Source organism: Amphibalanus amphitrite, unplaced genomic scaffold (assembly GCF_019059575.1).
Source record: "Amphibalanus amphitrite isolate SeventyFive unplaced genomic scaffold, NRLGWU_Aamphi_draft 000138F_arrow, whole genome shotgun sequence".
Classification (NCBI taxonomy): domain Eukaryota; kingdom Metazoa; phylum Arthropoda; class Thecostraca; order Balanomorpha; family Balanidae; genus Amphibalanus; species Amphibalanus amphitrite.
The window spans coordinates 315776-335877 of NW_024881633.1; the positions used below are offsets into that span (position 1 = coordinate 315776).

The 20102-nt window shown below is 57.9% G+C and overlaps 1 protein-coding gene across 1 annotated transcript in view; it reads right to left on the minus strand.

The window, feature by feature from the left end:
- The window catches only part of LOC122382365 (baculoviral IAP repeat-containing protein 6-like), a 42602-nt gene that overhangs the window by 13348 nt on the left and 9152 nt on the right, over positions 1 to 20102 (minus strand). Inside the window, exons 6-28 of the mRNA XM_043367594.1 lie at positions 19563 to 20066; positions 19194 to 19304; positions 15659 to 18565; positions 15135 to 15276; positions 14705 to 14868; positions 14177 to 14320; positions 13675 to 13851; positions 12830 to 13242; positions 12279 to 12472; positions 7300 to 7463; positions 6921 to 7016; positions 6562 to 6774; positions 6006 to 6170; positions 5002 to 5232; positions 4454 to 4670; positions 3985 to 4168; positions 3349 to 3619; positions 2844 to 2993; positions 2286 to 2501; positions 1803 to 1895; positions 1258 to 1489; positions 766 to 932; positions 313 to 451 (exon numbers count right to left, since the gene is read on the minus strand). Of these exons, the coding sequence (XP_043223529.1) occupies positions 313 to 451; positions 766 to 932; positions 1258 to 1489; positions 1803 to 1895; positions 2286 to 2501; positions 2844 to 2993; positions 3349 to 3619; positions 3985 to 4168; positions 4454 to 4670; positions 5002 to 5232; positions 6006 to 6170; positions 6562 to 6774; positions 6921 to 7016; positions 7300 to 7463; positions 12279 to 12472; positions 12830 to 13242; positions 13675 to 13851; positions 14177 to 14320; positions 14705 to 14868; positions 15135 to 15276; positions 15659 to 18565; positions 19194 to 19304; positions 19563 to 20066 (7294 nt within the window). The remainder of the gene's footprint in view (positions 1 to 312; positions 452 to 765; positions 933 to 1257; positions 1490 to 1802; positions 1896 to 2285; positions 2502 to 2843; positions 2994 to 3348; positions 3620 to 3984; positions 4169 to 4453; positions 4671 to 5001; positions 5233 to 6005; positions 6171 to 6561; positions 6775 to 6920; positions 7017 to 7299; positions 7464 to 12278; positions 12473 to 12829; positions 13243 to 13674; positions 13852 to 14176; positions 14321 to 14704; positions 14869 to 15134; positions 15277 to 15658; positions 18566 to 19193; positions 19305 to 19562; positions 20067 to 20102) is intronic.

Sequence of the window (20102 nt, forward strand, 5' to 3'; positions counted from 1 at the left end):
GGTAAGAAGTCGGTGAGCGAGGCGACGCGACAATGAGCATACATTCAATGTTCTTAATATCAATTCTGCTCTCCATTAAAAATTTATCGGTCGGGCAGAAGGGGCTAGACCTTTCATAAGCTGCAAGTAGACAATCTGAAATAGGAAGTCGAAAACGCGTTCATGAGAAGCTACGATTATTTCTGAGGGCCAATGTCTGTATCCACCGGATATGAAACAATCTCAGGTATTTTTTTTTTCAACTGGGTTTAGTTCTAAAACCACCCCCAGGCCTAGCACAACTTAAATCTGTCCACATGGCGTTCCTCTCACCTCTATCGACGACCAGCTGAGCCCTGACGGCCTGCCGCGCGGCGGAGCCACCGGAGCCGGAGCTGCCGGAGCCGGCTCCGGCTCCTCCCGAGGAGGCCTTCAGTTCGTCCGTCTGAGGCGGCGACTGGGTCTCCGTCGTCTGCAGACAAAGGATATCGGCGATGTCAGTCACTGATACAGCGATCGCGACCGCTCAACAGTCAACATCCTTTGAGAAGTTTGCAGCCAGAAGGCAAGTAGCACATTAACAGCTACAGTAATGTTTTATCAACATAAATAGCCGTACACTAACATTTATAAAGCAGTGTTACGAAGTCACGTCAAGTCCCGTACAAACAACTTCAAGACTGACATCCCTACCACACCCGATCCACAGAAGAGATATCCGACAGCATACATTCACAGACAGACGGAGCAGACGGCAGACACAGGGCCCAACAGCCCGTCCCTCACCGTCGCGGCGTGCTGCGCCGTCGAGAGCGGCACCAGGACGAGCAGCGAGGCCAGCCTCAGCAGCTCGACCAGCAGCGTCTCGGCCAGCGACTCTGGCGGCGCGCAGTCGGGGCCGCGCGTGGTGCGAGCCTGGCCGGCGGCGGAGAGGTGACGGTGCACGCAGCCCACTGAGGAGGGAGGCGGGGGAGGGAGGGTTAGAGTGGCAGGAGTATTGGAGATGTATTACTCCAATTGCCGGTAGGTCTGTTGAGTGTGAGTGCAGCAACGATAGGCGAGGGATGACTTAGCGTGTGCAAACTTATCAGCCAGCAATCGCAAAATTACAAGACATAAGCAATTACATAATTGATCATTGACACATTTATAAATAAACTATTGACACAGAAGCTGATATACGCACACCATCTCTATGAAGCTTGCCGAACGATGAATCGTATACCCCTCCTGCCCTGGTCCTCCAGCATCAGATCTTCCAACATATTTCACACCTACCTATGACCTGCACCAGGCCGACGATACTGCCGAGCTCCGAGCCCGGATACACCAGCTGCAACATCCTCTGCACGAGCTTGCAGTGAGCGTCCAGCGGAGTACCCGCCTCCGGGAAGCCGGGCGAGTGCGCCGCGATCCAGAGCAGCTCGAGCAGCATGAGTCGCGCGCTGTCCGAGGCCGAGAGGAGGGTGCGCAGCAGGGCGTCGAACCACTGACACACGGTGGCTCCGCACTGCCGGACGGGGGGGGAAGACACGTCACGTGGTGTGTTGGGGGGGGGGGACGGGGTGACACGGGGGGAGACGAGACGATACATGGTGAGGTAGCTCGAGTGTTATGAATCTTATGGGCGTGGAGTAGCTAGGGGGTGACATAACGCAGCTAGAAGCGATGGAGTACCTGGGGGACAAAGCCCTGACATTTTACTATGTAATAGCCAAAACCTAACAACAAGAACTAGTGCCAAGACCGTGTAGCCCAAGCGCGTGTGAAGCAGCACACTGTCTCCCCACACCAGCAGCTGTGGCGGGGCGCGGGCCTCTCACCTCCTGTTGGCCCTGGCGGCCGCTCACTGACTGGGTGAGGAACAGCACCAGCACGTGACCCAGGGGCGAGGCCGCCTGTACCAGCTCGTGACTCTGTGAGGAGCAAGGCGGGGGGTGGTCAGGCACGGCTATACGATAATTCGGACATGGAATCAGTATCGAGTACACCGCAAGAAACTTGGTATTATTTGAGCCAGAAATGAGGTATCGTAAGCATTGTGTTGGTAGAATGTAATTGCACGCATTCACTAAGCCCGAATCTTCCTTCACTCTTGAGAGGTCTGATCGCCGATCAAATTACCACAAGCATATGATTTCTCGCACCCAGCGTAGATACTCAAACAATTGAATATAGACGCAAGAAACCGCAGCCAATTCCGGACAGCTGGTATCCAACCATGTCAATCATCTGAGTGACCAGACTGCACACGCCTGATACTATGCTGTCCGCCTCCCCTACATGCCCTTCTCCCCCTCACTCACATCGAGTGCCAGCTCGGCGGCCCGGGCGGAGGGCGCCTCGGGACTGGCGCGGCCGGTGAGCGCCTGGAAGAGCAGCGACCAGCCGCGCAGTGTGAGCCGGCGCGCGCTGCGTACCGCCTGCAGCAGCAGCGGTGAACTCCGGTGGAAGCCGGCCGTGCCCGGGCAGTCCAGACTGAGCCACAGCGCCAGCAGCGATTCCACCCACTCCGGACATGCCTATAGGGGAGGGGAGGGAGGTTAGGGGTCGGTGAGATGGTCAGACACGACAGAGACAGAGAGAAACGGTCAGTAGAACGGCTAGTTATAGATGCTCATACAAAACGCAGAAAGCTTGCCGAGCAAATAAGTTAGATTGAATTAATCAATAAATATCGGTAAAAATCGAATTTAAAAACTCCGACATCATCAAGCCGACATGGGGTCATATGCTTGTCTGAAACACGGTCTTGCCACATCAAACGAACCCTCATTCCACCCTGATTCCCATCCTCTACTTCAAACCTTTTTCCTAAATCCAGCAGCTCACAGAGCTCCAGCACCGACCACCACCCCGCTCACCGTGTACTGAATGCTGGTCAGGATGGCCGCCACGGCGTCCGCCACCATCTCCTGGCCGTGAGCCGGCTCGTCAGTGGGCGCCGCGGCCGGCGGCTCGGGAGGCGGCGGAGCCACCGTCGGGGGTGAGTAGGTGCTCACCGCGCGCAGAACCTGACGGGGGGCGGTGGGAGGTCAGATGCCAGATGGGAAGGCAAAGGGGCAGCGGATAGTAGGGTGAGTCCTCTCAAATAGCGGATCAGATATGCCCAAAAATGCGTGCAACAATAATCTACTTTAAAATAATTCTACAACAGCGCATACAAAAGGCATTTACACTGCACATCATCACGAAAAATAATTGATGCAGGTTCAAAAATAAGTCGACTCCCGCTGAATGTTTTAAACAGGCACAGCATTGAATTTATTTACGTCATCGTTTCCACGACAGACAGCTGCCGGTACACAACATAAAGTCAGTAATCCTACCGTTTCCCACCGCGCCCCTTTCCTCTCCGCCTGGACGTACCGTGCTGGTGTGCAGGGCGGCCATCTTCCTCAGCCGCAGCTCGGGCCAGGCGGTGAGGCCCACCTCAAGGCGCGCGTCGGAGGCGGCGCTGGACCCGGCCAGCTCTCCTGCGGGCGGACCGGCCGGCGCGCCGCAGCCGCCGGCCGCCTGCAGCATGTCCAGACAGGAGGCGGAGCCGCCGCCGCCGGCCGAGGAACCCCCGCCGCCGCCGCCGCCCCCGCCGCCGCCAGAGTGAGACAGCCAGCTGGAGCCGAGCTTACCCAGACCGGGGCTGAGGGAAGGGGGATGTCAGACGGTGGCGGACAGAGACACGGAGTCAGATCAGGAGTAGAGCTGGATTGCACGCCTTGTCACTTCGCCAAACCTTGATGCCATTCAGTCAGGCGATGCGCAGCTAAACCTTAAAACCTGACATGAATAAGTAAAACGCGATGTGTTTTATGTGAACGCAAAGCGAATCCGTTTTCATGAGCTCAGATGATATTTATGGGCTCAGAGGGAGCCCAAACCCACAGCACACTAACTCACAGAATTGCAAGTGCAGGTCCATCAAACTTATGTAGGACTGGGGAGTGATGTGTTGGGGAGGAGCCCACTAGCTTACAATACGTTTGCCAAGAACCCTGTTAAACTCACACAGAGTTGGAGAGTGACCAGGATCCGCCAGGCGCGGGGATCAGACCCCACTTGACCGCATCGGACGGCAGCGGCGGCTTCTTGTCTCCCAGCGATGCCTCGAAGATGTCCACCACAAAGTCGTCCAGCATCAGCGGGTCGCCGTCATCGTCCGACTCGACCATCGGCGGCAGCAGGCATACGCCTGACGGGGGCGGGGGCGGGGGCATGAGCGGGTGCGGGAGCGGGGACGACTACAAGTCAACACTAACACTCACTGCCGACCTACTAGGCAATCACCAGTGCGAAGACCCTGGGAAATACTAAAGTAATCAGGGTTACGACCGAATCCAAAAGATTCTTAGTTATAACCAGGCAGTGCATGACCAATCAGCACAGTCGTAGTCTTCTCCATCCGGAGCCCTTGTCCACATAAAACCACAGCTCCCATTCCCCTTATAGCCTGCCACCACCTCCACCGCACACGTACCTTCCTGTGACGCGTCCGAGTACAGTTCTCCAGCAGTATCAGCCGTGGTGGCCGGTCCCGCCGCAGACGTGGACGGCACGGCCGGCAGAGACGAGCCGCTGGGACCGGAGCCGGACGTACCGGCCGCCGCGGCCGACAGCGCCGGGAACGGGAAGAAGGACGAGAACGGGGCGCTGCCGCCGTCCGCCGAGAACATGTGCACCTCCAGCTTGTCCGACTGGGCGGGGGGGGGGGGGGTCAGCAGGGTAGGCGCGAGAGCGACAGAGCACTGCTGGATACAACCAAATTCCTTCAATTACCTTGCCACGCTTCAACGTGCATGCATCATTTAAGCCATTTGGCATAAACGAATTTCGGGAATTTGATATACATTATACATCTGCCTTAAAACTAAAACCGCTTTCCGATAACCCCGATTGGAGCATCTGTACCCTAATTCTCCGATGTCTGTAATCGCCCGTGCCAAGCTCAAATGATGGGCGAAGATGATATCCGAAGTCTGAACGCCCAAAGCCACGACAATCTCATCACCATCTTGCTTAACTAACCGAGAGAGCCTGCCCAGCCGGCGGCGGACTCGACGAGTCCTCATCCTCGTCCTCCGGCGTCCCGGAGCCGTCCGAGGAGCCAGCCGAGCTGCCGCCGCCGCTGCCGCCGCCGCCCCCGCCCGCGGACGAGGCGGTGGTAGTACGCGGCGGTGAGGGCGGCGGCTCGGTCGGAGCGCCGCCACCACCGCCACCCCACTGCGCCGGGTGCGCCCGCTCCGCCTGCAGAATCTCCTGGAAAGGGGTAGGGCATACGGAGGGTTAATGTGATGGAAAGGTAGAGGAACAACTGCCAGCTAGAATCTCCTGGAAAGGGGCGAAAAGGGTTGGGGTGATGGTGGAGGAGGGGAATAACTTCCAGCTAGAAGACACAACAGTATAGCCATTGTATATCGATTTGAATACTAAGGCTCCCTAGCGGGACAGCCGAGCGGCTCCGCTGGCCTGTTTCGTACCGCGCTGAGTGTGAGATCGAGGTCGACCAGACAGGATGACCTTCTTGTTTTGCCACGTGTCGAAACCGAGTCTGGCAAGCGAAGGTTTGCCTATCGAACCGCCAGCGCGTTCAATGCCATGCCGCGCGACATTAGGGAGACCCGCATATCGGCGTTCAGAGGGACCGTCAAGAAATACTTGAGCACGGCGCGGCGGTGAACGCACATATATGTACGCACAGGAGCTTTTATTGTGATCTTAGCACTTCCACTTTTGTTTTACATGTTTTAAGTGTCTTTTACCCATATCGTGTCTTTTACCGGTTAAGTATCCTTTGCCCATATTGTCGACGCGAGCACATGAAAAACCAGTGATTGTCTGGATGAGCTTTAAATATATTCTGATTCTGATTCTGATTCCGGGTGAAGATGGAATTGGACAAAAAAGTGATGACTCACGTGACACAAAAACACTAAATTCGCTGCGATCTGTGTGTGAAACTTGAACAGCGATGCGAGCCATGATTCTATCCCCGTTGATAGGAAAAACCGTATGAAGGGCGCCCAACTGACCTGTATGAAGCACTGGACGGTGTGCGCCGTCCACGGGCCGGCCCAGCTGACGGGCTGAGTGGCCGTACCGCTGGCGGCTCGCAGCAGCAGCTCCAGCTGAGTAGCGGTGACCACCTCGCAGAGTCGGAGAGCCGGCCGGGCCGCCGCCGCCACCCACGACACCACCTAGTGGATGGACGGACCGTCAGTGAGGTGCGTGACGAAAGACGTGCACAGGGCACAGGACAGGCGCCGGTGGTGGTTAAAGGCTGCCAACACTACATTCACAACCACTCGAGTTTTACACCTTCGGCTTTAAATAGTGAAAAACGTCAACTCATGCCATTGACATTTGTCAAGAGGATATGCTTGGCTCGTTGTCTGGCAAGCCAACATCAAATTCCCTCCTCTCACTTAAACAACCATACCTCCTGGCCACACGTAACGACTTTTCAACCACGCATTCATTTTATCCCCTCAGCACCTTTCACTATCATCCATCAGCTGAGCATCCCTTTTATTATCCCCCTCTGTCGCCACTGCGGACCGTTCAACCCCACAGTCCACCACCCCGTACCTTGCAGCCGGTCATCATCATATCTGGCGATACGAACAGCTGCGGCTCCAGCAGTCGCTCCATCAGCAGCCGGACAACGCGCAGCGCCACGTCCCGGCTGACGGTGGGCGCCGGCTCGGCGGCCCCTCCGCCGGAGCCGGAGGCCGCCGAGGCGCCGCCCGAGCCGCCCCCGCTGCTGGAACACTCCTGGCGGGGGTCGGCACACGAGCCCGACTGGGGAGCGGGAGGAGGGTTAATTGGAGACCGAAGGGGATGCAAGAAGCTCACGACTCGCGTTTAATTGTAAACCAATTATCTAAGTGTTGATCTATTTTATTCTGGTCTGTATGGGGTCAAGTGCGGGTTGTGAGGTGGCGTACCTTGTGGTATTTGAATTGTTTCTTCTTCAGAAGGTCCGACTTTGGCGAGCTGGTGCTGTGCACCAGAAAACCGATCAGGTTGCTGTTGGCCAAACTCTGAAATGGAAAAACCAGGGCAGCGCCGATTATTAACAGAGCCAGATGATCCGAAGATTAGCGGTTAACGATCATCGTGATCAAAAGTTAATAAAAAGTACAGTGATATTACAGGCTCGGGTAAACATCTTTCTTTTGTAATGATGGTGGCATGACAATATCAAATAGATGTGATCGACATCGATAGATCGAGTAGAAACGAGTAGATAAGCCCTAATCGAAGTCACCGCGACACAAGTCACGCCAGTCACACCAAGTCCCTGGAAGAGTTCAGCGCACGCACCTTCCCCATGGTGAGTTTCTTCACGTTCAGTAGTTCGTCTATCTGCTTGTGGTTCTTGAGTCGGGTGAGCAGCCGGCGGCGGTAGCCCTTGTTGCCGCGTCCCGAGGCTGAGCTACTGCTGGACCGGAGCAGCGATCGCTCACCGGCCAGGAACCGCCAACGGCCTGAGGTTATACGGGCAGGGGTCAGTATAGGGCGGACAGGGACAAACAGGACGGTCAGGAACGCCACCGACCTGGAGTTACATGGGCAGGGGTCAGCACAGGACGGCCAGGAACCGCCACCGGCCTGGGGTTACATGGGCAGGGGTCAGCACAGGACGGACAGAAACCGCCACCGACCTGGGCTGCCGTACAAAGGAAGAAAGCCGTAAGCGCCACTTTTACCGAAAATGAGTTATTGGTATCATTGGAATCGTCATGTTATTCTGCATCTAACCATATACATTACACAGATATTAAATGATTTTATACCAAGTTATACAAGAATAAAATATTTCAAAATAACCTTATGTCACATAAAGCATTTTATAATACTGGCAAATAAACGTATCTTTGACAAAAAAACGTATGATCAACGAAAAATCGGCTAAAACTCGGAGTAACCATGGATAAAAGACGCAAGTGCTCAGTTACGTTTATTTGCCACCATACATTGTCAACATGGTACAACGGAAAATAAACTTACAGATGGATATACGTTTATTTGCCTTGGTAGAAACCGAAAAAATGCACTTACGTTTATCTTCCATTCTGGAAAGGATTGTCCGACAATTTCGGCCAGCCGTATGTGGGCGTATACGTTTATTTTCCTGGTCACCCTGCCGAATTTCTAATGGCAAAAAGACGTACGATGGACTTACGGTTTTTATCCATTGTCAGTATACCCGTCCCCAAGCAAAATGGCAAGCTCGATGGACATACGTTTATTTGTACTGACTCACAGTCTGCCCTGGCTGCACTGAGAGAGGGGCCTTCGGCCCAGAGGACGGCCAAGGGGGCGGAGATATGGAGCCGCCTGCTGGAAATCGCTGCACCGGACCGCCACGTGACGCTGCAGTGGGTCCCCTCCCATTGTGGGATCCCAGGCAACGAGGCGGTGGACGTGCTGGCGGGAGAGGCGGCGGCGCTGGAACAAGAAATCGCCTCCATCGACGTCAACACCATCTACAAGGCTGCGGTCCGTCTACTGTCTAGCCAGGGACCGGGCGCCAGGGACAGACCGTCATACCCGGACCCGACACGCAGAGCGGCGACCGGCTGGTACCGTGAGCTGATGGGTACGAGATACCTGCCCCCAATCTCCAACCTGGATCGGCGATCAGCCATCGATGTCCACCAGATCCGGACTGGCCACTGGAGTGGATCGACCCAGTTCCTGCACTCCATCGGCCGGAGCCCCTCAGCCGCCTGCGCCCAATGCCGGGACCTGCTATGCGAGGCCGCCCGGTGCCCGCTGTGCGGCGAAGAGGCGGACACCCCCCGGCACATCCTGCTCACGTGCCCGGGCCTGATGGGTGTTCGCCTCAGAATCCCGGCCGTAAGGAACATCTTACCAACACCCGACGAGGTCTGGCGCAGTGACGTGGTGGCGGCCCTGGTGGCCGCCTTCAGGGCCCTCCAGAGCCGATGAGGCTACGCCGCGGGGCCACCCGCAGCCGGAGGGAAAATCAACAACAATCAACAACAACAGGAGTGTATGCCTCCTGTCGGCACACGGTGCACCGGCCCGCCGCGCAATCGGTGTCGGGGCACTGGCAGCACTCCACGGTAGAGTTCCATACGATCCAGTGCAGGCTCTGGCGGGGCCCCGACCAGTAGCTCGCACAGAGCTGGTGAACGTCTTCGGCTAAAGAGCGGTCCTCCTCCGCCATCGGCGCGGCGGTGGCAATCGGTCCCGGGTACCAGCCGTCCGGCCAGGCGGCGACGGCGCGGTCGCATGCTATTCTGATAACCGCGCGGTGGGCGGTGCCGACATCCACCTGGACCGCTGCTTGGGGAGCGTCGCCGCCTCCTTGGCGACCTGGTCGGCGCGCTGATTCCCGTCGATGCTGCAGCGGGACGGCACCCACTGCAGGTGGATGTGATGGGGCGGGACGACCAGTGCTGCCAAACCCATCCATACGACGGTACCCAGCGGGGACTTTTGGGTCACCCCCCAACCCCCTCCCGGAGGGCCGCGAGTGCTGCCTGGGAGTCCGTACAAAAAAAAAACTGTTGGAAGATTCGCATGCTGCGTATGGTCTCGCTCGCATGTGGTCCAGGGCTGAGCGGAGCGCGGCCAGCTCCGTCCTGAAGCTGGAGAAGACATGGCCGGCCGGGGAGCTCAGCTGTTGTTGTTTGTCTCTCTGCGGCCCAAAGAGGGGTAGCCAATCGGCTCTGAAGGGAGACGAAGGCGGCCCCCCAAAGCCGCCACCACGTCGGCGCTACGCAGCTCCTCGGTCGTCGGGTGGTTTGTTCCCAGCACGCAAAACCGCAGGTCATGAGGGTGATGACTGATGCACCTCAGTAGCACGTGCGCCAGGGTGTCCGCCTCTTCAAGACAGATGCTGCATCTGGCCGCGGTGCATCTTTCATCTTCGCACCTGGCGCAGGCGGTAGTGGGACTTTTGACGATTTTGGGTAAACACTGTTGGGACCTGGTTCAGTGCCCGGCGCGGAGCTGGTGGACGTCGACGGGAGCGCGGCTCGTCAGTCGTCCGGCCAGTCCACGAACACTCCAGCTCCTCCGCAGTGGACTCCAGCGTCCGCCGAACCGTCCGTCCACACCCAGGTGGCTCGTTGGAGAAGAAAGATCAGAAGTCGCCGCGCCGCCCGGCGCAGACCATCGGCCGAGGCTCCCAGTCGCAGAATCTCGATGTCCAGGCCGAATGTAACGTGGGGACAGGCAGTCACCTCCCACGGCGGTGAGCGGGTTGGCTGCAGGGTGACTGAACGGTGGGACGATCCCAGCGGCCCGTCACGCATCGCACACGGCCTCGCACCAGTCCGTCACGAATTTCAGCCGGTGTCGCCCCTCCGCCTCCGCGGCTGACCTGAGCGGGTCATTTCGATTAGCACGTATGCCTTGGCGAGGAGCTTGGCCTCTAAAACAGCCCGGCGGGCGGCCACCGGCATCAGCCCGGTTTCCGTCATCACAACGTGAACCGGGGTGGACAGGGGGCAGCCGGTTATGGTACGGACCACCGCCTACCCTGCAACGATGCTTCGATACACAACGGGGTGGAGCAGTCAAGTACGCAGTCAGCCACTCCTAAGGACAGGCGAGGAGGTGGAACTCACACAATTAAGTGTGACTGTGACACGATAGCGTCCCGTCAGCATGTCGTATCCGCCGGCGGCACCGTATTACAGGTACAGGTCTCGCGGGTTTTAACGGTAGGTTTTGCAGTTTGCACCTAGAAAATTTAGTGTACTTCAGGCTATACATTCGTCGCCTATAAGTGTTGAAGATGCGATCGACTTGTTGGTTCACAAGCCGGCCATGATCGTGAAATAGCTTCATCGTAGTTCGATTAGTTTCTGAGATATAACCGGAAATGTAAAAGTGCAAACCTACCGCTTAATTTCGCGAGAGCCGTACCTTCGAGCACTAAAGAGAAGGCAATCTCCTCCGGATCTTTACCCGTATGCTGCACAAGAAAATCGACGAGCCATGCAAGAATCTGCTGGGGCTGATCTCCCGCCACAGACTTCTTGCTTGCTCTGCAGAACAGAGCCAAGACAACAGTGCGGTACATCCTGAGCTAGAAGGAAAGCGACGCTTCTGTTTTGACCAAGGCTGAGCGGTCGAGATTTTCGGTAACTCGACTCCGGCTCCCAAAATCGACTCCAACTCCGACTTCGTGAAGAACTGTAGACTCCGACCAACTCCTACTCAAACTCCGACCCCGACTCCGCATCCCTGCGTGTCGCTGTCCAGGCAATGAATTATGCAGAGTCGAAGTCGCGACTCCGACTCCGGCTTCCAAAGTTGCTCCGATCCCGACTCCAACTCCTGTCAGAATTGTTGACTTCGACTGACCCCGACTCTGACTCCGTTTTTACACTCATTTGCCGCATTATTTTACGCAGTTGCCCCGGATTCATGTGTAGGTACTTAATACGCTTTTCATTCATTCATTCTTTCCTTTTCATTCATTTCATTCATTTTCTGGTACGACATACGGCTATTTTATTGTCACTTTATCTCGAATTCGGCTGAAATGACAAAGGGCAGAAAGGCGTATCGTGCACTTACGCTTTTTGGCCGGTCATTGAGTAGGAAGACGGAGGTTAGTATCAAAAACAAAAAGACGTAAGTCACATCATACGTCTTTTTGCCACTTTTTCTCGGCCCATGGTGACCAAGGTAAATAAGCGTATCCGCCATCCGTGAGATTCAGGCTTGACATACGTTTATTTGACTTGACAGATGCACCTAAATGTTGACTTGTTGACTAAGGAAAAAAACATTTATTGAAATATAGCAAAAAGTATTCAATTTTGAGGGAAATAAAGCATATCAGTAGGTTGCTGATAAAGAAAGCATCATTTCTATACCTAATTTTACAATAAACATCCACTCTGTAAGAGTGTATTAAATGAAAACCGAAAAAGTGCTCTCCTGTAAAATTTGGTAAATGGCGCTTACGGTTTTCTTCCTTTGGACGGCAGTGGGGTTATGCGGGCCGTGGTCAGCACAGGACGGACAGGAACCGCCACCGACCTGGAGTTACATGGGCAGGGGTCAGCACGGGACAGACAGCCGAAGCAAGTAATCAAGAAGTAAGTCGGCACAGACAGCGATACAAGATACACATGTTTTATTCTTATACTTATTTGTCGATGATTTAAATACAATGATACGCAACCTTTTGGGTTCACGTTCAGGCAAGCTGTGTAATTGGAAATAGTTTATAATTTATATCATCCTTCGCCACTAAATTGGGTCACACTTTACCTCCCACCCCACCCCACGCCTCTGCCCCCGCCACTGACTGGAGTCTCGCTGGTCGAGTCCCTCGATGAGCGTCGACAGGTAGAGCAGCAGCCACTCCACCAGTTCCAGCTCGGGTACTGGTGCGGCCAGGTGTTCGCAAAGAGCACCCAGCAGCGCCTCCAGCAGACAGCGAGACTGGTGCCGAGAGCGGGACAGCGTCCGCTGGCCCAGGTACGTCAGCAGGATGAACAGCCTGCCGGGGAGGTCGGCAGAGGTCAGAAGAGTGGTCATTTCACTCGGAGAGGTAGGGAAAAGGTGAGATCGGCCCAGCTTTGCTCATTGGGATGGGAGGCATCAGGCAAGGTATATAGTAAAAACAGATATGGGAATTAGGTACACGTCAATATCATTAGTAGTTCAGCTCATTACAAATTATGAATCCCCTGAGAATGGATTTAGTACAAGACCCCAGGCGTTCCTGTATTTCCCACGCACATATCGGGCCGCCGTTGTCGATTCATGGTCTCACTCCTCTAACTCAACATCCTTCCTCGCCCACCGCACTCCCCTCCTCCCGAAGCAGCGTAGCAGCGTACTGACTATAACTCACCTCCGTTTACAGAAGAGCCGGTCCTCCGTGTGCGCGTACATCCTACAGAACGTATCGGCCACCAGGCCGCCCCACCAGGCCTGCTGTCCGGCCGCTGTCAGCAGCAGTGTGCCGGCCGCCAGCTGCACGCGCGGACCGCCGTGCACACAGAGCTCCTCAAACAGCCGCAGACACAGCGGCGGAGTGAGCGTGGCCAGCGGCGGCGCGGCACTCGGCGACGAGCGGCCCGTCACCGACAGCGCCAGCAGCGACTCGAGGAGGTGGTCGGCCAGACGGCGGAGCTGGGAGGTGCCGATGTGTCGCAGCTGGCCGGCGGCGGCGGCGGCCGACGGCAGACGGGGCCGGCAGTACTGACGCAGCCGGCGCAGCAGGGCCAGCACGACAGAGGCCTGCTGGTGCAGCGCCACGCACTCCTGAGGGGTTGAGGGCGGGGTCAGCGGGGAGCGGCGACACGGCTCGAGGTGCCCCGAGATGATTATGTATTATGGGTTGGGGATTGGGACATCCGGGATGCAGAAGTCACGGCGACCAGAACTTCTCAGTGATGAGACAGTTAAACGACTGTACAGATGTGAACACCACACGACATTACTCGTATTCAATTAAGGATACTGATGAATAACGCATGAATAACGCATGAATAACTCCAGGCTTATCGTTTTTTCACTTTTTATAATCGAAACAACATTCAAATCCTACATGCAGTTCACCCCACTGCCCATTCCGGAAGAATCGATAACCGCACAGCACGATATACCAGCAACCAATCGTCTTATCTCCCAGCACTCACCTAGCCTCACCTCACCACACACTCCACCCACCCACACATCCTCGTCCCTCCTCACCTGGTACGCCGCCGGCACCTTATCGAGCGCAGCGCAGGCCAGCGATCGTCCAGCGCCGTCCGCCAGCTCGTCGGCACTGGGCGCTACCTGAAGTAGCAGTCTGCGCAGCCGCTCGCAGGCCAGACTGTACTGACAGTGTACCTCCTGGTGCAGGGTGGTGAGCAGGCCCAGCTCCGTCTGAAAGGCGGGAGAAGGCGTTAGACTCGGCGAGCGGCAGGTAAACAAATCGTGAACGCAGATATAACACTAACAGTTTTGATGAGGATGATAAAAAACTTCAGGAAAACAGACAGCCGGAAAAACATATACTGAAGTTCTTGGAGGAGTCTGATGAGCCCTTCAAAACATAATACCCTACCCCTCACTCCTGGTTCCATAGCTACCAACCAATCACAATCCACTACATGTCACCTTCTCTCAAACGCCCTCTTCTTTTTCCTAAGCCTATCAGCCACCCCACGCCTGTCTCTCCAGCCTACCTTCCTCAGCCGTCCGATCTCACCTGTGCCTGTTGCCGGGTGATGACGCGGACCTTGTTGGTGGGATCGGCCACTTGCCACGGCATCACCACCGTGTGTCCATAGAGCAGCGCCATCGGCATCCGGCAGCGTGTCGTCGTCATCCCGTACCGGGCGATGGTCGTCATCTGTGAGAGAGCACAGTCTCACTGCACGGCTTACAGAAATCTCACGGGAAGGTCTCCGCGTTGGGGACACAAAAAAAGTCTTAGGTGTGGCTTCCATGTGGACCAGGACGCATCGGAGCACGCTCTTAGCCAGCAGTGGTGGGTGAACACTGAACACAGAACACGATGAAAAAAGGTTGTGTTGAGTGAAGCGATAGGTAACCTCTGCTTTACCTCACTCGGCAACGTATTGCGCTGGTGTTCCATAAATGAGCAGAGTTAGTACCAAAACGACATACACTCCAAATTGCTGCATGGTCTTCCTAACATCGATTGTCTCAAACAACGGCCTACACGACACAGCGCTCGCACACTAATCCGACCACCGGGAGTGTTGAGACCCACCTTGAGGTATCGGCAGACGGGCGGCGGCTCCAGGCCGGTCATCACCAGCCGCCGGTAGCCGATGTCGGAGGCCACCACCAGCCGCTGACCGTCCGACTCCTCGCGCTCCGTCCACACGTCCACCGAGAGGGACAGCAGGTCCGGGCACGACGGGATGATGACGTCTGAGGGAGGGCGGCAGGGTCACACACTCGTATATAGAGGGGGACAGCAGGTCCGGGCACGACGGGATGATGACGTCTGAGGGAGGGCGGCATGTTAAGTCACATACACGTCAACTGGGACTCGGATAGAGACGCCAGAACAGATTCTAGCAGACACCAGCAGAACATATGGCAACATTGCAGAACTTCGTATCAGTCGAGACTGTCATTAAGCTTCCCCGGGCACACCCCAGCGCCCCCTCTCCCTGCGTCGGGCCGCGACTCACCAGTCAGCAATATGGGTGCGCCAAAGTCGATGACGACGAAGCGCCGCGCGCCGCTGTGCATGCGGTCGATGACCAGTGTGTGGTGGGCGGGCGGCGCGAGCAGATGGTGCCATGGCGACAGCAACACCGACAGCATCGGGTCCTGGTGGGAGGACCGAGCGTCAGAGGGCGGTAGCAGGGAGCCAACAGCAACACAGACAGAATCGGGTCCTGGGGGACATATAGGTAGGGCGTCGCATTGTCAGGGTAGTCAGTCTGGGATCGGCAGTGCGGGACTGATGAACCTCACAATGGCGCAGAAGATTGTTAACGTGACCAAGGTGCGAGGTAAAAACTAAAAAAAAAAAATGCACTGGTGGTGGACGGTTTCAAGACGTGTGTCTAAAGTTATGACAGATCTATTCGTACTTCTTATTTGGAGCTTGAAGTACATACTCAAAGCAACATAGCAAAATAATAAAAAAGAGGAAGACTTCAATTGTCTGAATCTAATGAAACATATCTCTAACGTCGTCACCGCTCACCGTGAGCTGCTGGCTGGGGTCGCCGGGCGCCGTTTGGGCCGTCTGCGCTGCCGGAGCCGGCGGCGGCGGCGGAGGCGACGGCGGCGGCTCGTCCGGTGCCGCCAGCGAGTCCTCCAGCTGCTCAGTCAGCCTCTTGGCGCCGGCTACCTCCTGACTGACGTGCTGAAGGATATCCAACAGGTGGCCGGTCTCCTGATCAGGTTTCTGAGTCATCAGCGCGCGCAGTTCAGCCGCCTTCTTCTCGACATCAGCGATGGCCTCCTCGAGTCGTGCCGTGCTTAGCACGTCCCTCTGGCCGGCCAGTTGCTGACTGGGGCCGAACAGACGCGCAGACACCGGCCCCGCCTGCCACTCGAGTCGGGTCGAATCAGATGTAGCGTGACACGTGTAGTGCAGCGGTTCCACCTCAATCAGACCCCGCAGCTGTTCGTCGCTGGCCAGAGCTGACCAGACTCCGGCGCGTGTGGTTGAAGGGGCGCCCAGTAGGTCACGCAGGTCCGGGTCACCGGTGGAGTGGTGTGTCGTCTCGGTGCCAGTTAGCGTCGAAGAGACTGTGCTCGAGGAGGAAGTGCCGCTCACATCAGACGCGAAGGGCGCCTCCAAGTCGAACAGTTCTTCCTCGAGTGGCGTGCCGTGAAGACCAAACAGAGTCCGTAGCACGTCATGGAGACGGTCTGCCCGTGCAGACAGCTGGCGAGTTACCTGAGCGAGCAGGGCCAGCAGCGCTGAGGCAGCCGCCAATGGGATCAGACCGCGTACGTGATTGAGAAGCACGAAGAACCAGTTGAGCGCGCCGGGAGATTGGAACCCGGGCGTGCGCGGGATAAACTCAATGAGCGCCTCGCACAGGGCGCTCACGAACCCGGGACCGCGACTTGCTTCGATACACATGACGATCAGCCGAGAGCACTTGTGCGCCACCGGCCGGGATCCGTACAGGTAGCAGGCGGTCAGTAGCGGCCGCAGTCGCTCCTGTACAGCCGTGACCAGCGGCGAGCCAGTCTCGGGAGTCGTGCTGTGCATCAGCTTCAGCGCTGCCACCCAGAGTAGCACGTCCAGAGACACGTTCTGACAGAACAGCGGGTCATCTAGCTCTGCGCGACGGCAGGCTGCCTCCAGCAGACTCTCGTGGTAGTCACTCTGCTCCAGCATCGCCGTCCTCTGCAGACGCTGGTGAGGTACCGTGGAGGACTTGACGCGACGCACGGTGACGCTGACTTCCTGGAAGCACTCACAGCCGGTGAGGTGGTCAGCTTTGACGCCAGCAGCGGCCAGCTTGTCCACAGTGAGCGGCACAGAGCTGAGCACTGCACTCTGCAGGTCGGGCAGGAACGAGGCGCCCGATGTTGACTCGCGGTCGGCCGGCGCGCAGGATAGGCGAATGCTGAAAGTGCGGTGGTGGGCGCGGAGTAGTTCAGTGGAGGTGAATGTCACGGTACCGCCCTGACCGGACATGTCCAGACACGAGCGCAGGTCTACCGGGCCACACAGCACCTCTCCGTCCCCGGCTGACGAGGGGTCCGCCTCCGCGCCCGCCCCTCCACCAGCACCGGACTCGGCACCAGCCGCGGCGGCCGTCGGTGGGCGGGGCAGCGCGCTACACCGCACCAGACTCGCCTCTACCGCCGGCATGGTGGCACAGAGCGGCTGCAGCACGAACCGAAAGTCCACGTGCGCCACGGGCACAGAGCGCGGCAGTGTGATCTCAAACACGTGCTGTTTCCAGGCTGGTCCGTCGTTCAGCAGGCGCCAGGTGCGCGTGTGGTGTTTGTCCGACTGGAGGTGCCGCGGGTGACGGCGCTGCTTCTGCGCCTGCTGGATCTCTGTCCAGCAGGGCGGAACCACAGCCGAAAACAGCGGCGTCAGTGTCTCCAGTCGGATCAGCTCGTGGGCGCGCTCCAGGGCGGCGGCTGTCAGCGGCGCCTGGGTGACCAGGTCGGCACCTGGCGGCGGCGGCTGCTCGGCACGCCGGGCCGCCAGAGGGCCGGCCGCGCCGCCCGGTACACCGTCGCCCAGCGCCGCCTCGTCACCGTCCCCACGGCCGAGCGGCAGGAACTTGAGCTCTCCGGCGTCCGTGCACGCGATCAGACACTCGAGGCTGTTGCAGAAGGTGGCGGCGAAGCAGCCGGAGCCGGCCGGCAGCAGGGTGGCCAGCGTCTGCAGCGAGGAGGCGCTCAGCAGCTGCAGCTCGCCGTTGCTGAGCAGCACGGCCAGCTGGCCGTCGGCGGCACCCCGCTCGGACGGGTCCTCCTCGGGGCTGGCACACAGCTCGCTGGGCAGCACGGTGACGGCCGTCGGGTGCGGCTCCCCGGCGACATACTCCCGCTGAGCCACCGGCCGTACCGACAGGGTCAGCACGCGGCCCTCGGGCTCCAGGTCGTAGAGTAGCAGGGCGCCGCCGCCGCCGGAGGCCGGTCGGACCGTGGAGCTGCTGACGACGTCCGGCTGGGACGCGGCCGGCGGCGGCGGCTCGGCTGCAGCCACCACCACCAGCTGCGCTCCATCGGCAGACGGCAGCAGCGCAGTCACCGACAGCAGGCCCTCGGCCATCTCCGCCGGCAGTGACACGCACTGCAGCAACACCGGCTTGGGGGCGCGCCGCGCCGGCTCGGCGGCTGTCGGCGGGGGCGGCGGCGGCGGCGGCGGCGGGGGAGGAGACTCGGGCGCCGCGTCGCCGTCTGCCGACCACGTCTCCTCCTTGTTCATCAGGAACTTCATGACCGTGTCGGAGACCTCTGGGTCCTTGCCCGCGGCGCTGACAGTCAGGCTGGCCGGCTCGTCGGGCGCGGCCGGCGCGGTGGTCGGTTCGGAGCTCGGCGGAGGCACGCTCATCTTCTTGGTGTGCCCGCTGCCCGAGTGGGTGAAGAGCGCCGGGTCGGCCGGTCGGCAACTGCCCGACGGTACCGCCTGCGGGGTGAGACGCTAGGTCAGTGCCGTATGCAACACTCGCCCACAGACTTAACCGAGACAACGTGTATTGAGTAGCGAGTAGCCTTAAAAGGCTGCTTTGACAACACCACACAAGCAAAGGAACATAAACGGTATTTTCATCAGAAATCGATCTCGATAGATTCATACAGCATCACATATACACCTCAGACCACCCAGTAAAATCGCAAAGGACGTAATATGCGATCGTTCCAACACCAGAGCCAGTCCAATGCCCCTATCAGCTAGCAGTGACTCGCATACCCCCGAGTTCCAGCCGCCGCCCCAATACAGCACAAAGTGCCGTTTACGACCGGCGCGGCGCCAACCAGCTGACCCCGTTATCGATCACATCCAAAGTCGTTCCGCGAACCAGTCCAGTCACATCTACCAACTCAGCACTCACGAAAGGCCGCGCCGCGTACCCATCAACAGCCTGCCTAATAACAACCGACAAATCTATAGTTCATAACGTGCAACCCTTTCGATCAGGACCGTTCAGCACTCGTCCTCGCCCCAGCTGTAGCAAAATGACTGGCAAGGTTATCGGCACCACCAGCCCTTTCCGTTTACAGACACCTAAGCGAAGTCGCCGTCTCCGACATACCTGTTGTTTGATGTCGTAGACTAGCAACACGGGCCAGTGTTCAGAAGTGCCACCGCTCGCACCGTCCGAGGTCGCATTATCCAAACCGTCGGGCGGTGATGAGGTGCCGCTCTATGGAAATGAGAACAAATGAAGCTATATGAGCAAATATTGAAGCTATACAGAACAAAACTTTTTAAACTAACAGTCAACGGAGATGTAAGTGAAATAGCGACTATACGAATCAACAAAGAAAGAAACTTTTACCGCGCTATGAACGACAATTCAATATAAGACGTTATTTTCTATATTTTTACCATGGAAAGATAGCAACTCCTTCCCAGAAAACTGACCAACATGCATCCTAGTCACCAATCGCTATCCGCCCACCTTTTCCGCTGGTCGCTGCGGTCGCGGCCGGAGCGGCCGGCGCAGGCTGACCCCCGCCACCAGACAGGGCCGCAGAGGCTCACCCACGGGCAGGGCGGGGGGCGGCGCCAGCAGACACAGCGCTCCGAGCTCCACCGGCGGCGCGGCAGGCGTCTCAGCCTCCACCGCGGCCGGGTCGGCACCGTCACCGTCCGTCCCGTTAGCAGCCGTCACACCGGCCGTCACAGCCGCCGTCACAGGCGTCACGTCACCCGTCCCAGACATAGCGTCACTGTGCCGCACAATCGTCTCATCAGACGGATCGACCCGAAAGGTGACCTCCCGCTGGAGGGTGGCGGCGGCGCTCCACACGGCAATGTGTCCGCGCCGGGTGCCCGTGGCAGCCAGATGGCCGCAGGAGGAGGCGGCCAGCACACAGATGGGGTCGGACGGCTCGGAGCCCTGCCACTGAGCCGGCTCGGTGCTCTCCGTGACGCTCAGAGCCACGTTCTCCGTGTGCTCGCCCTGGGAACACGAGCGAGAGAGGTGCGGACGTGAGGG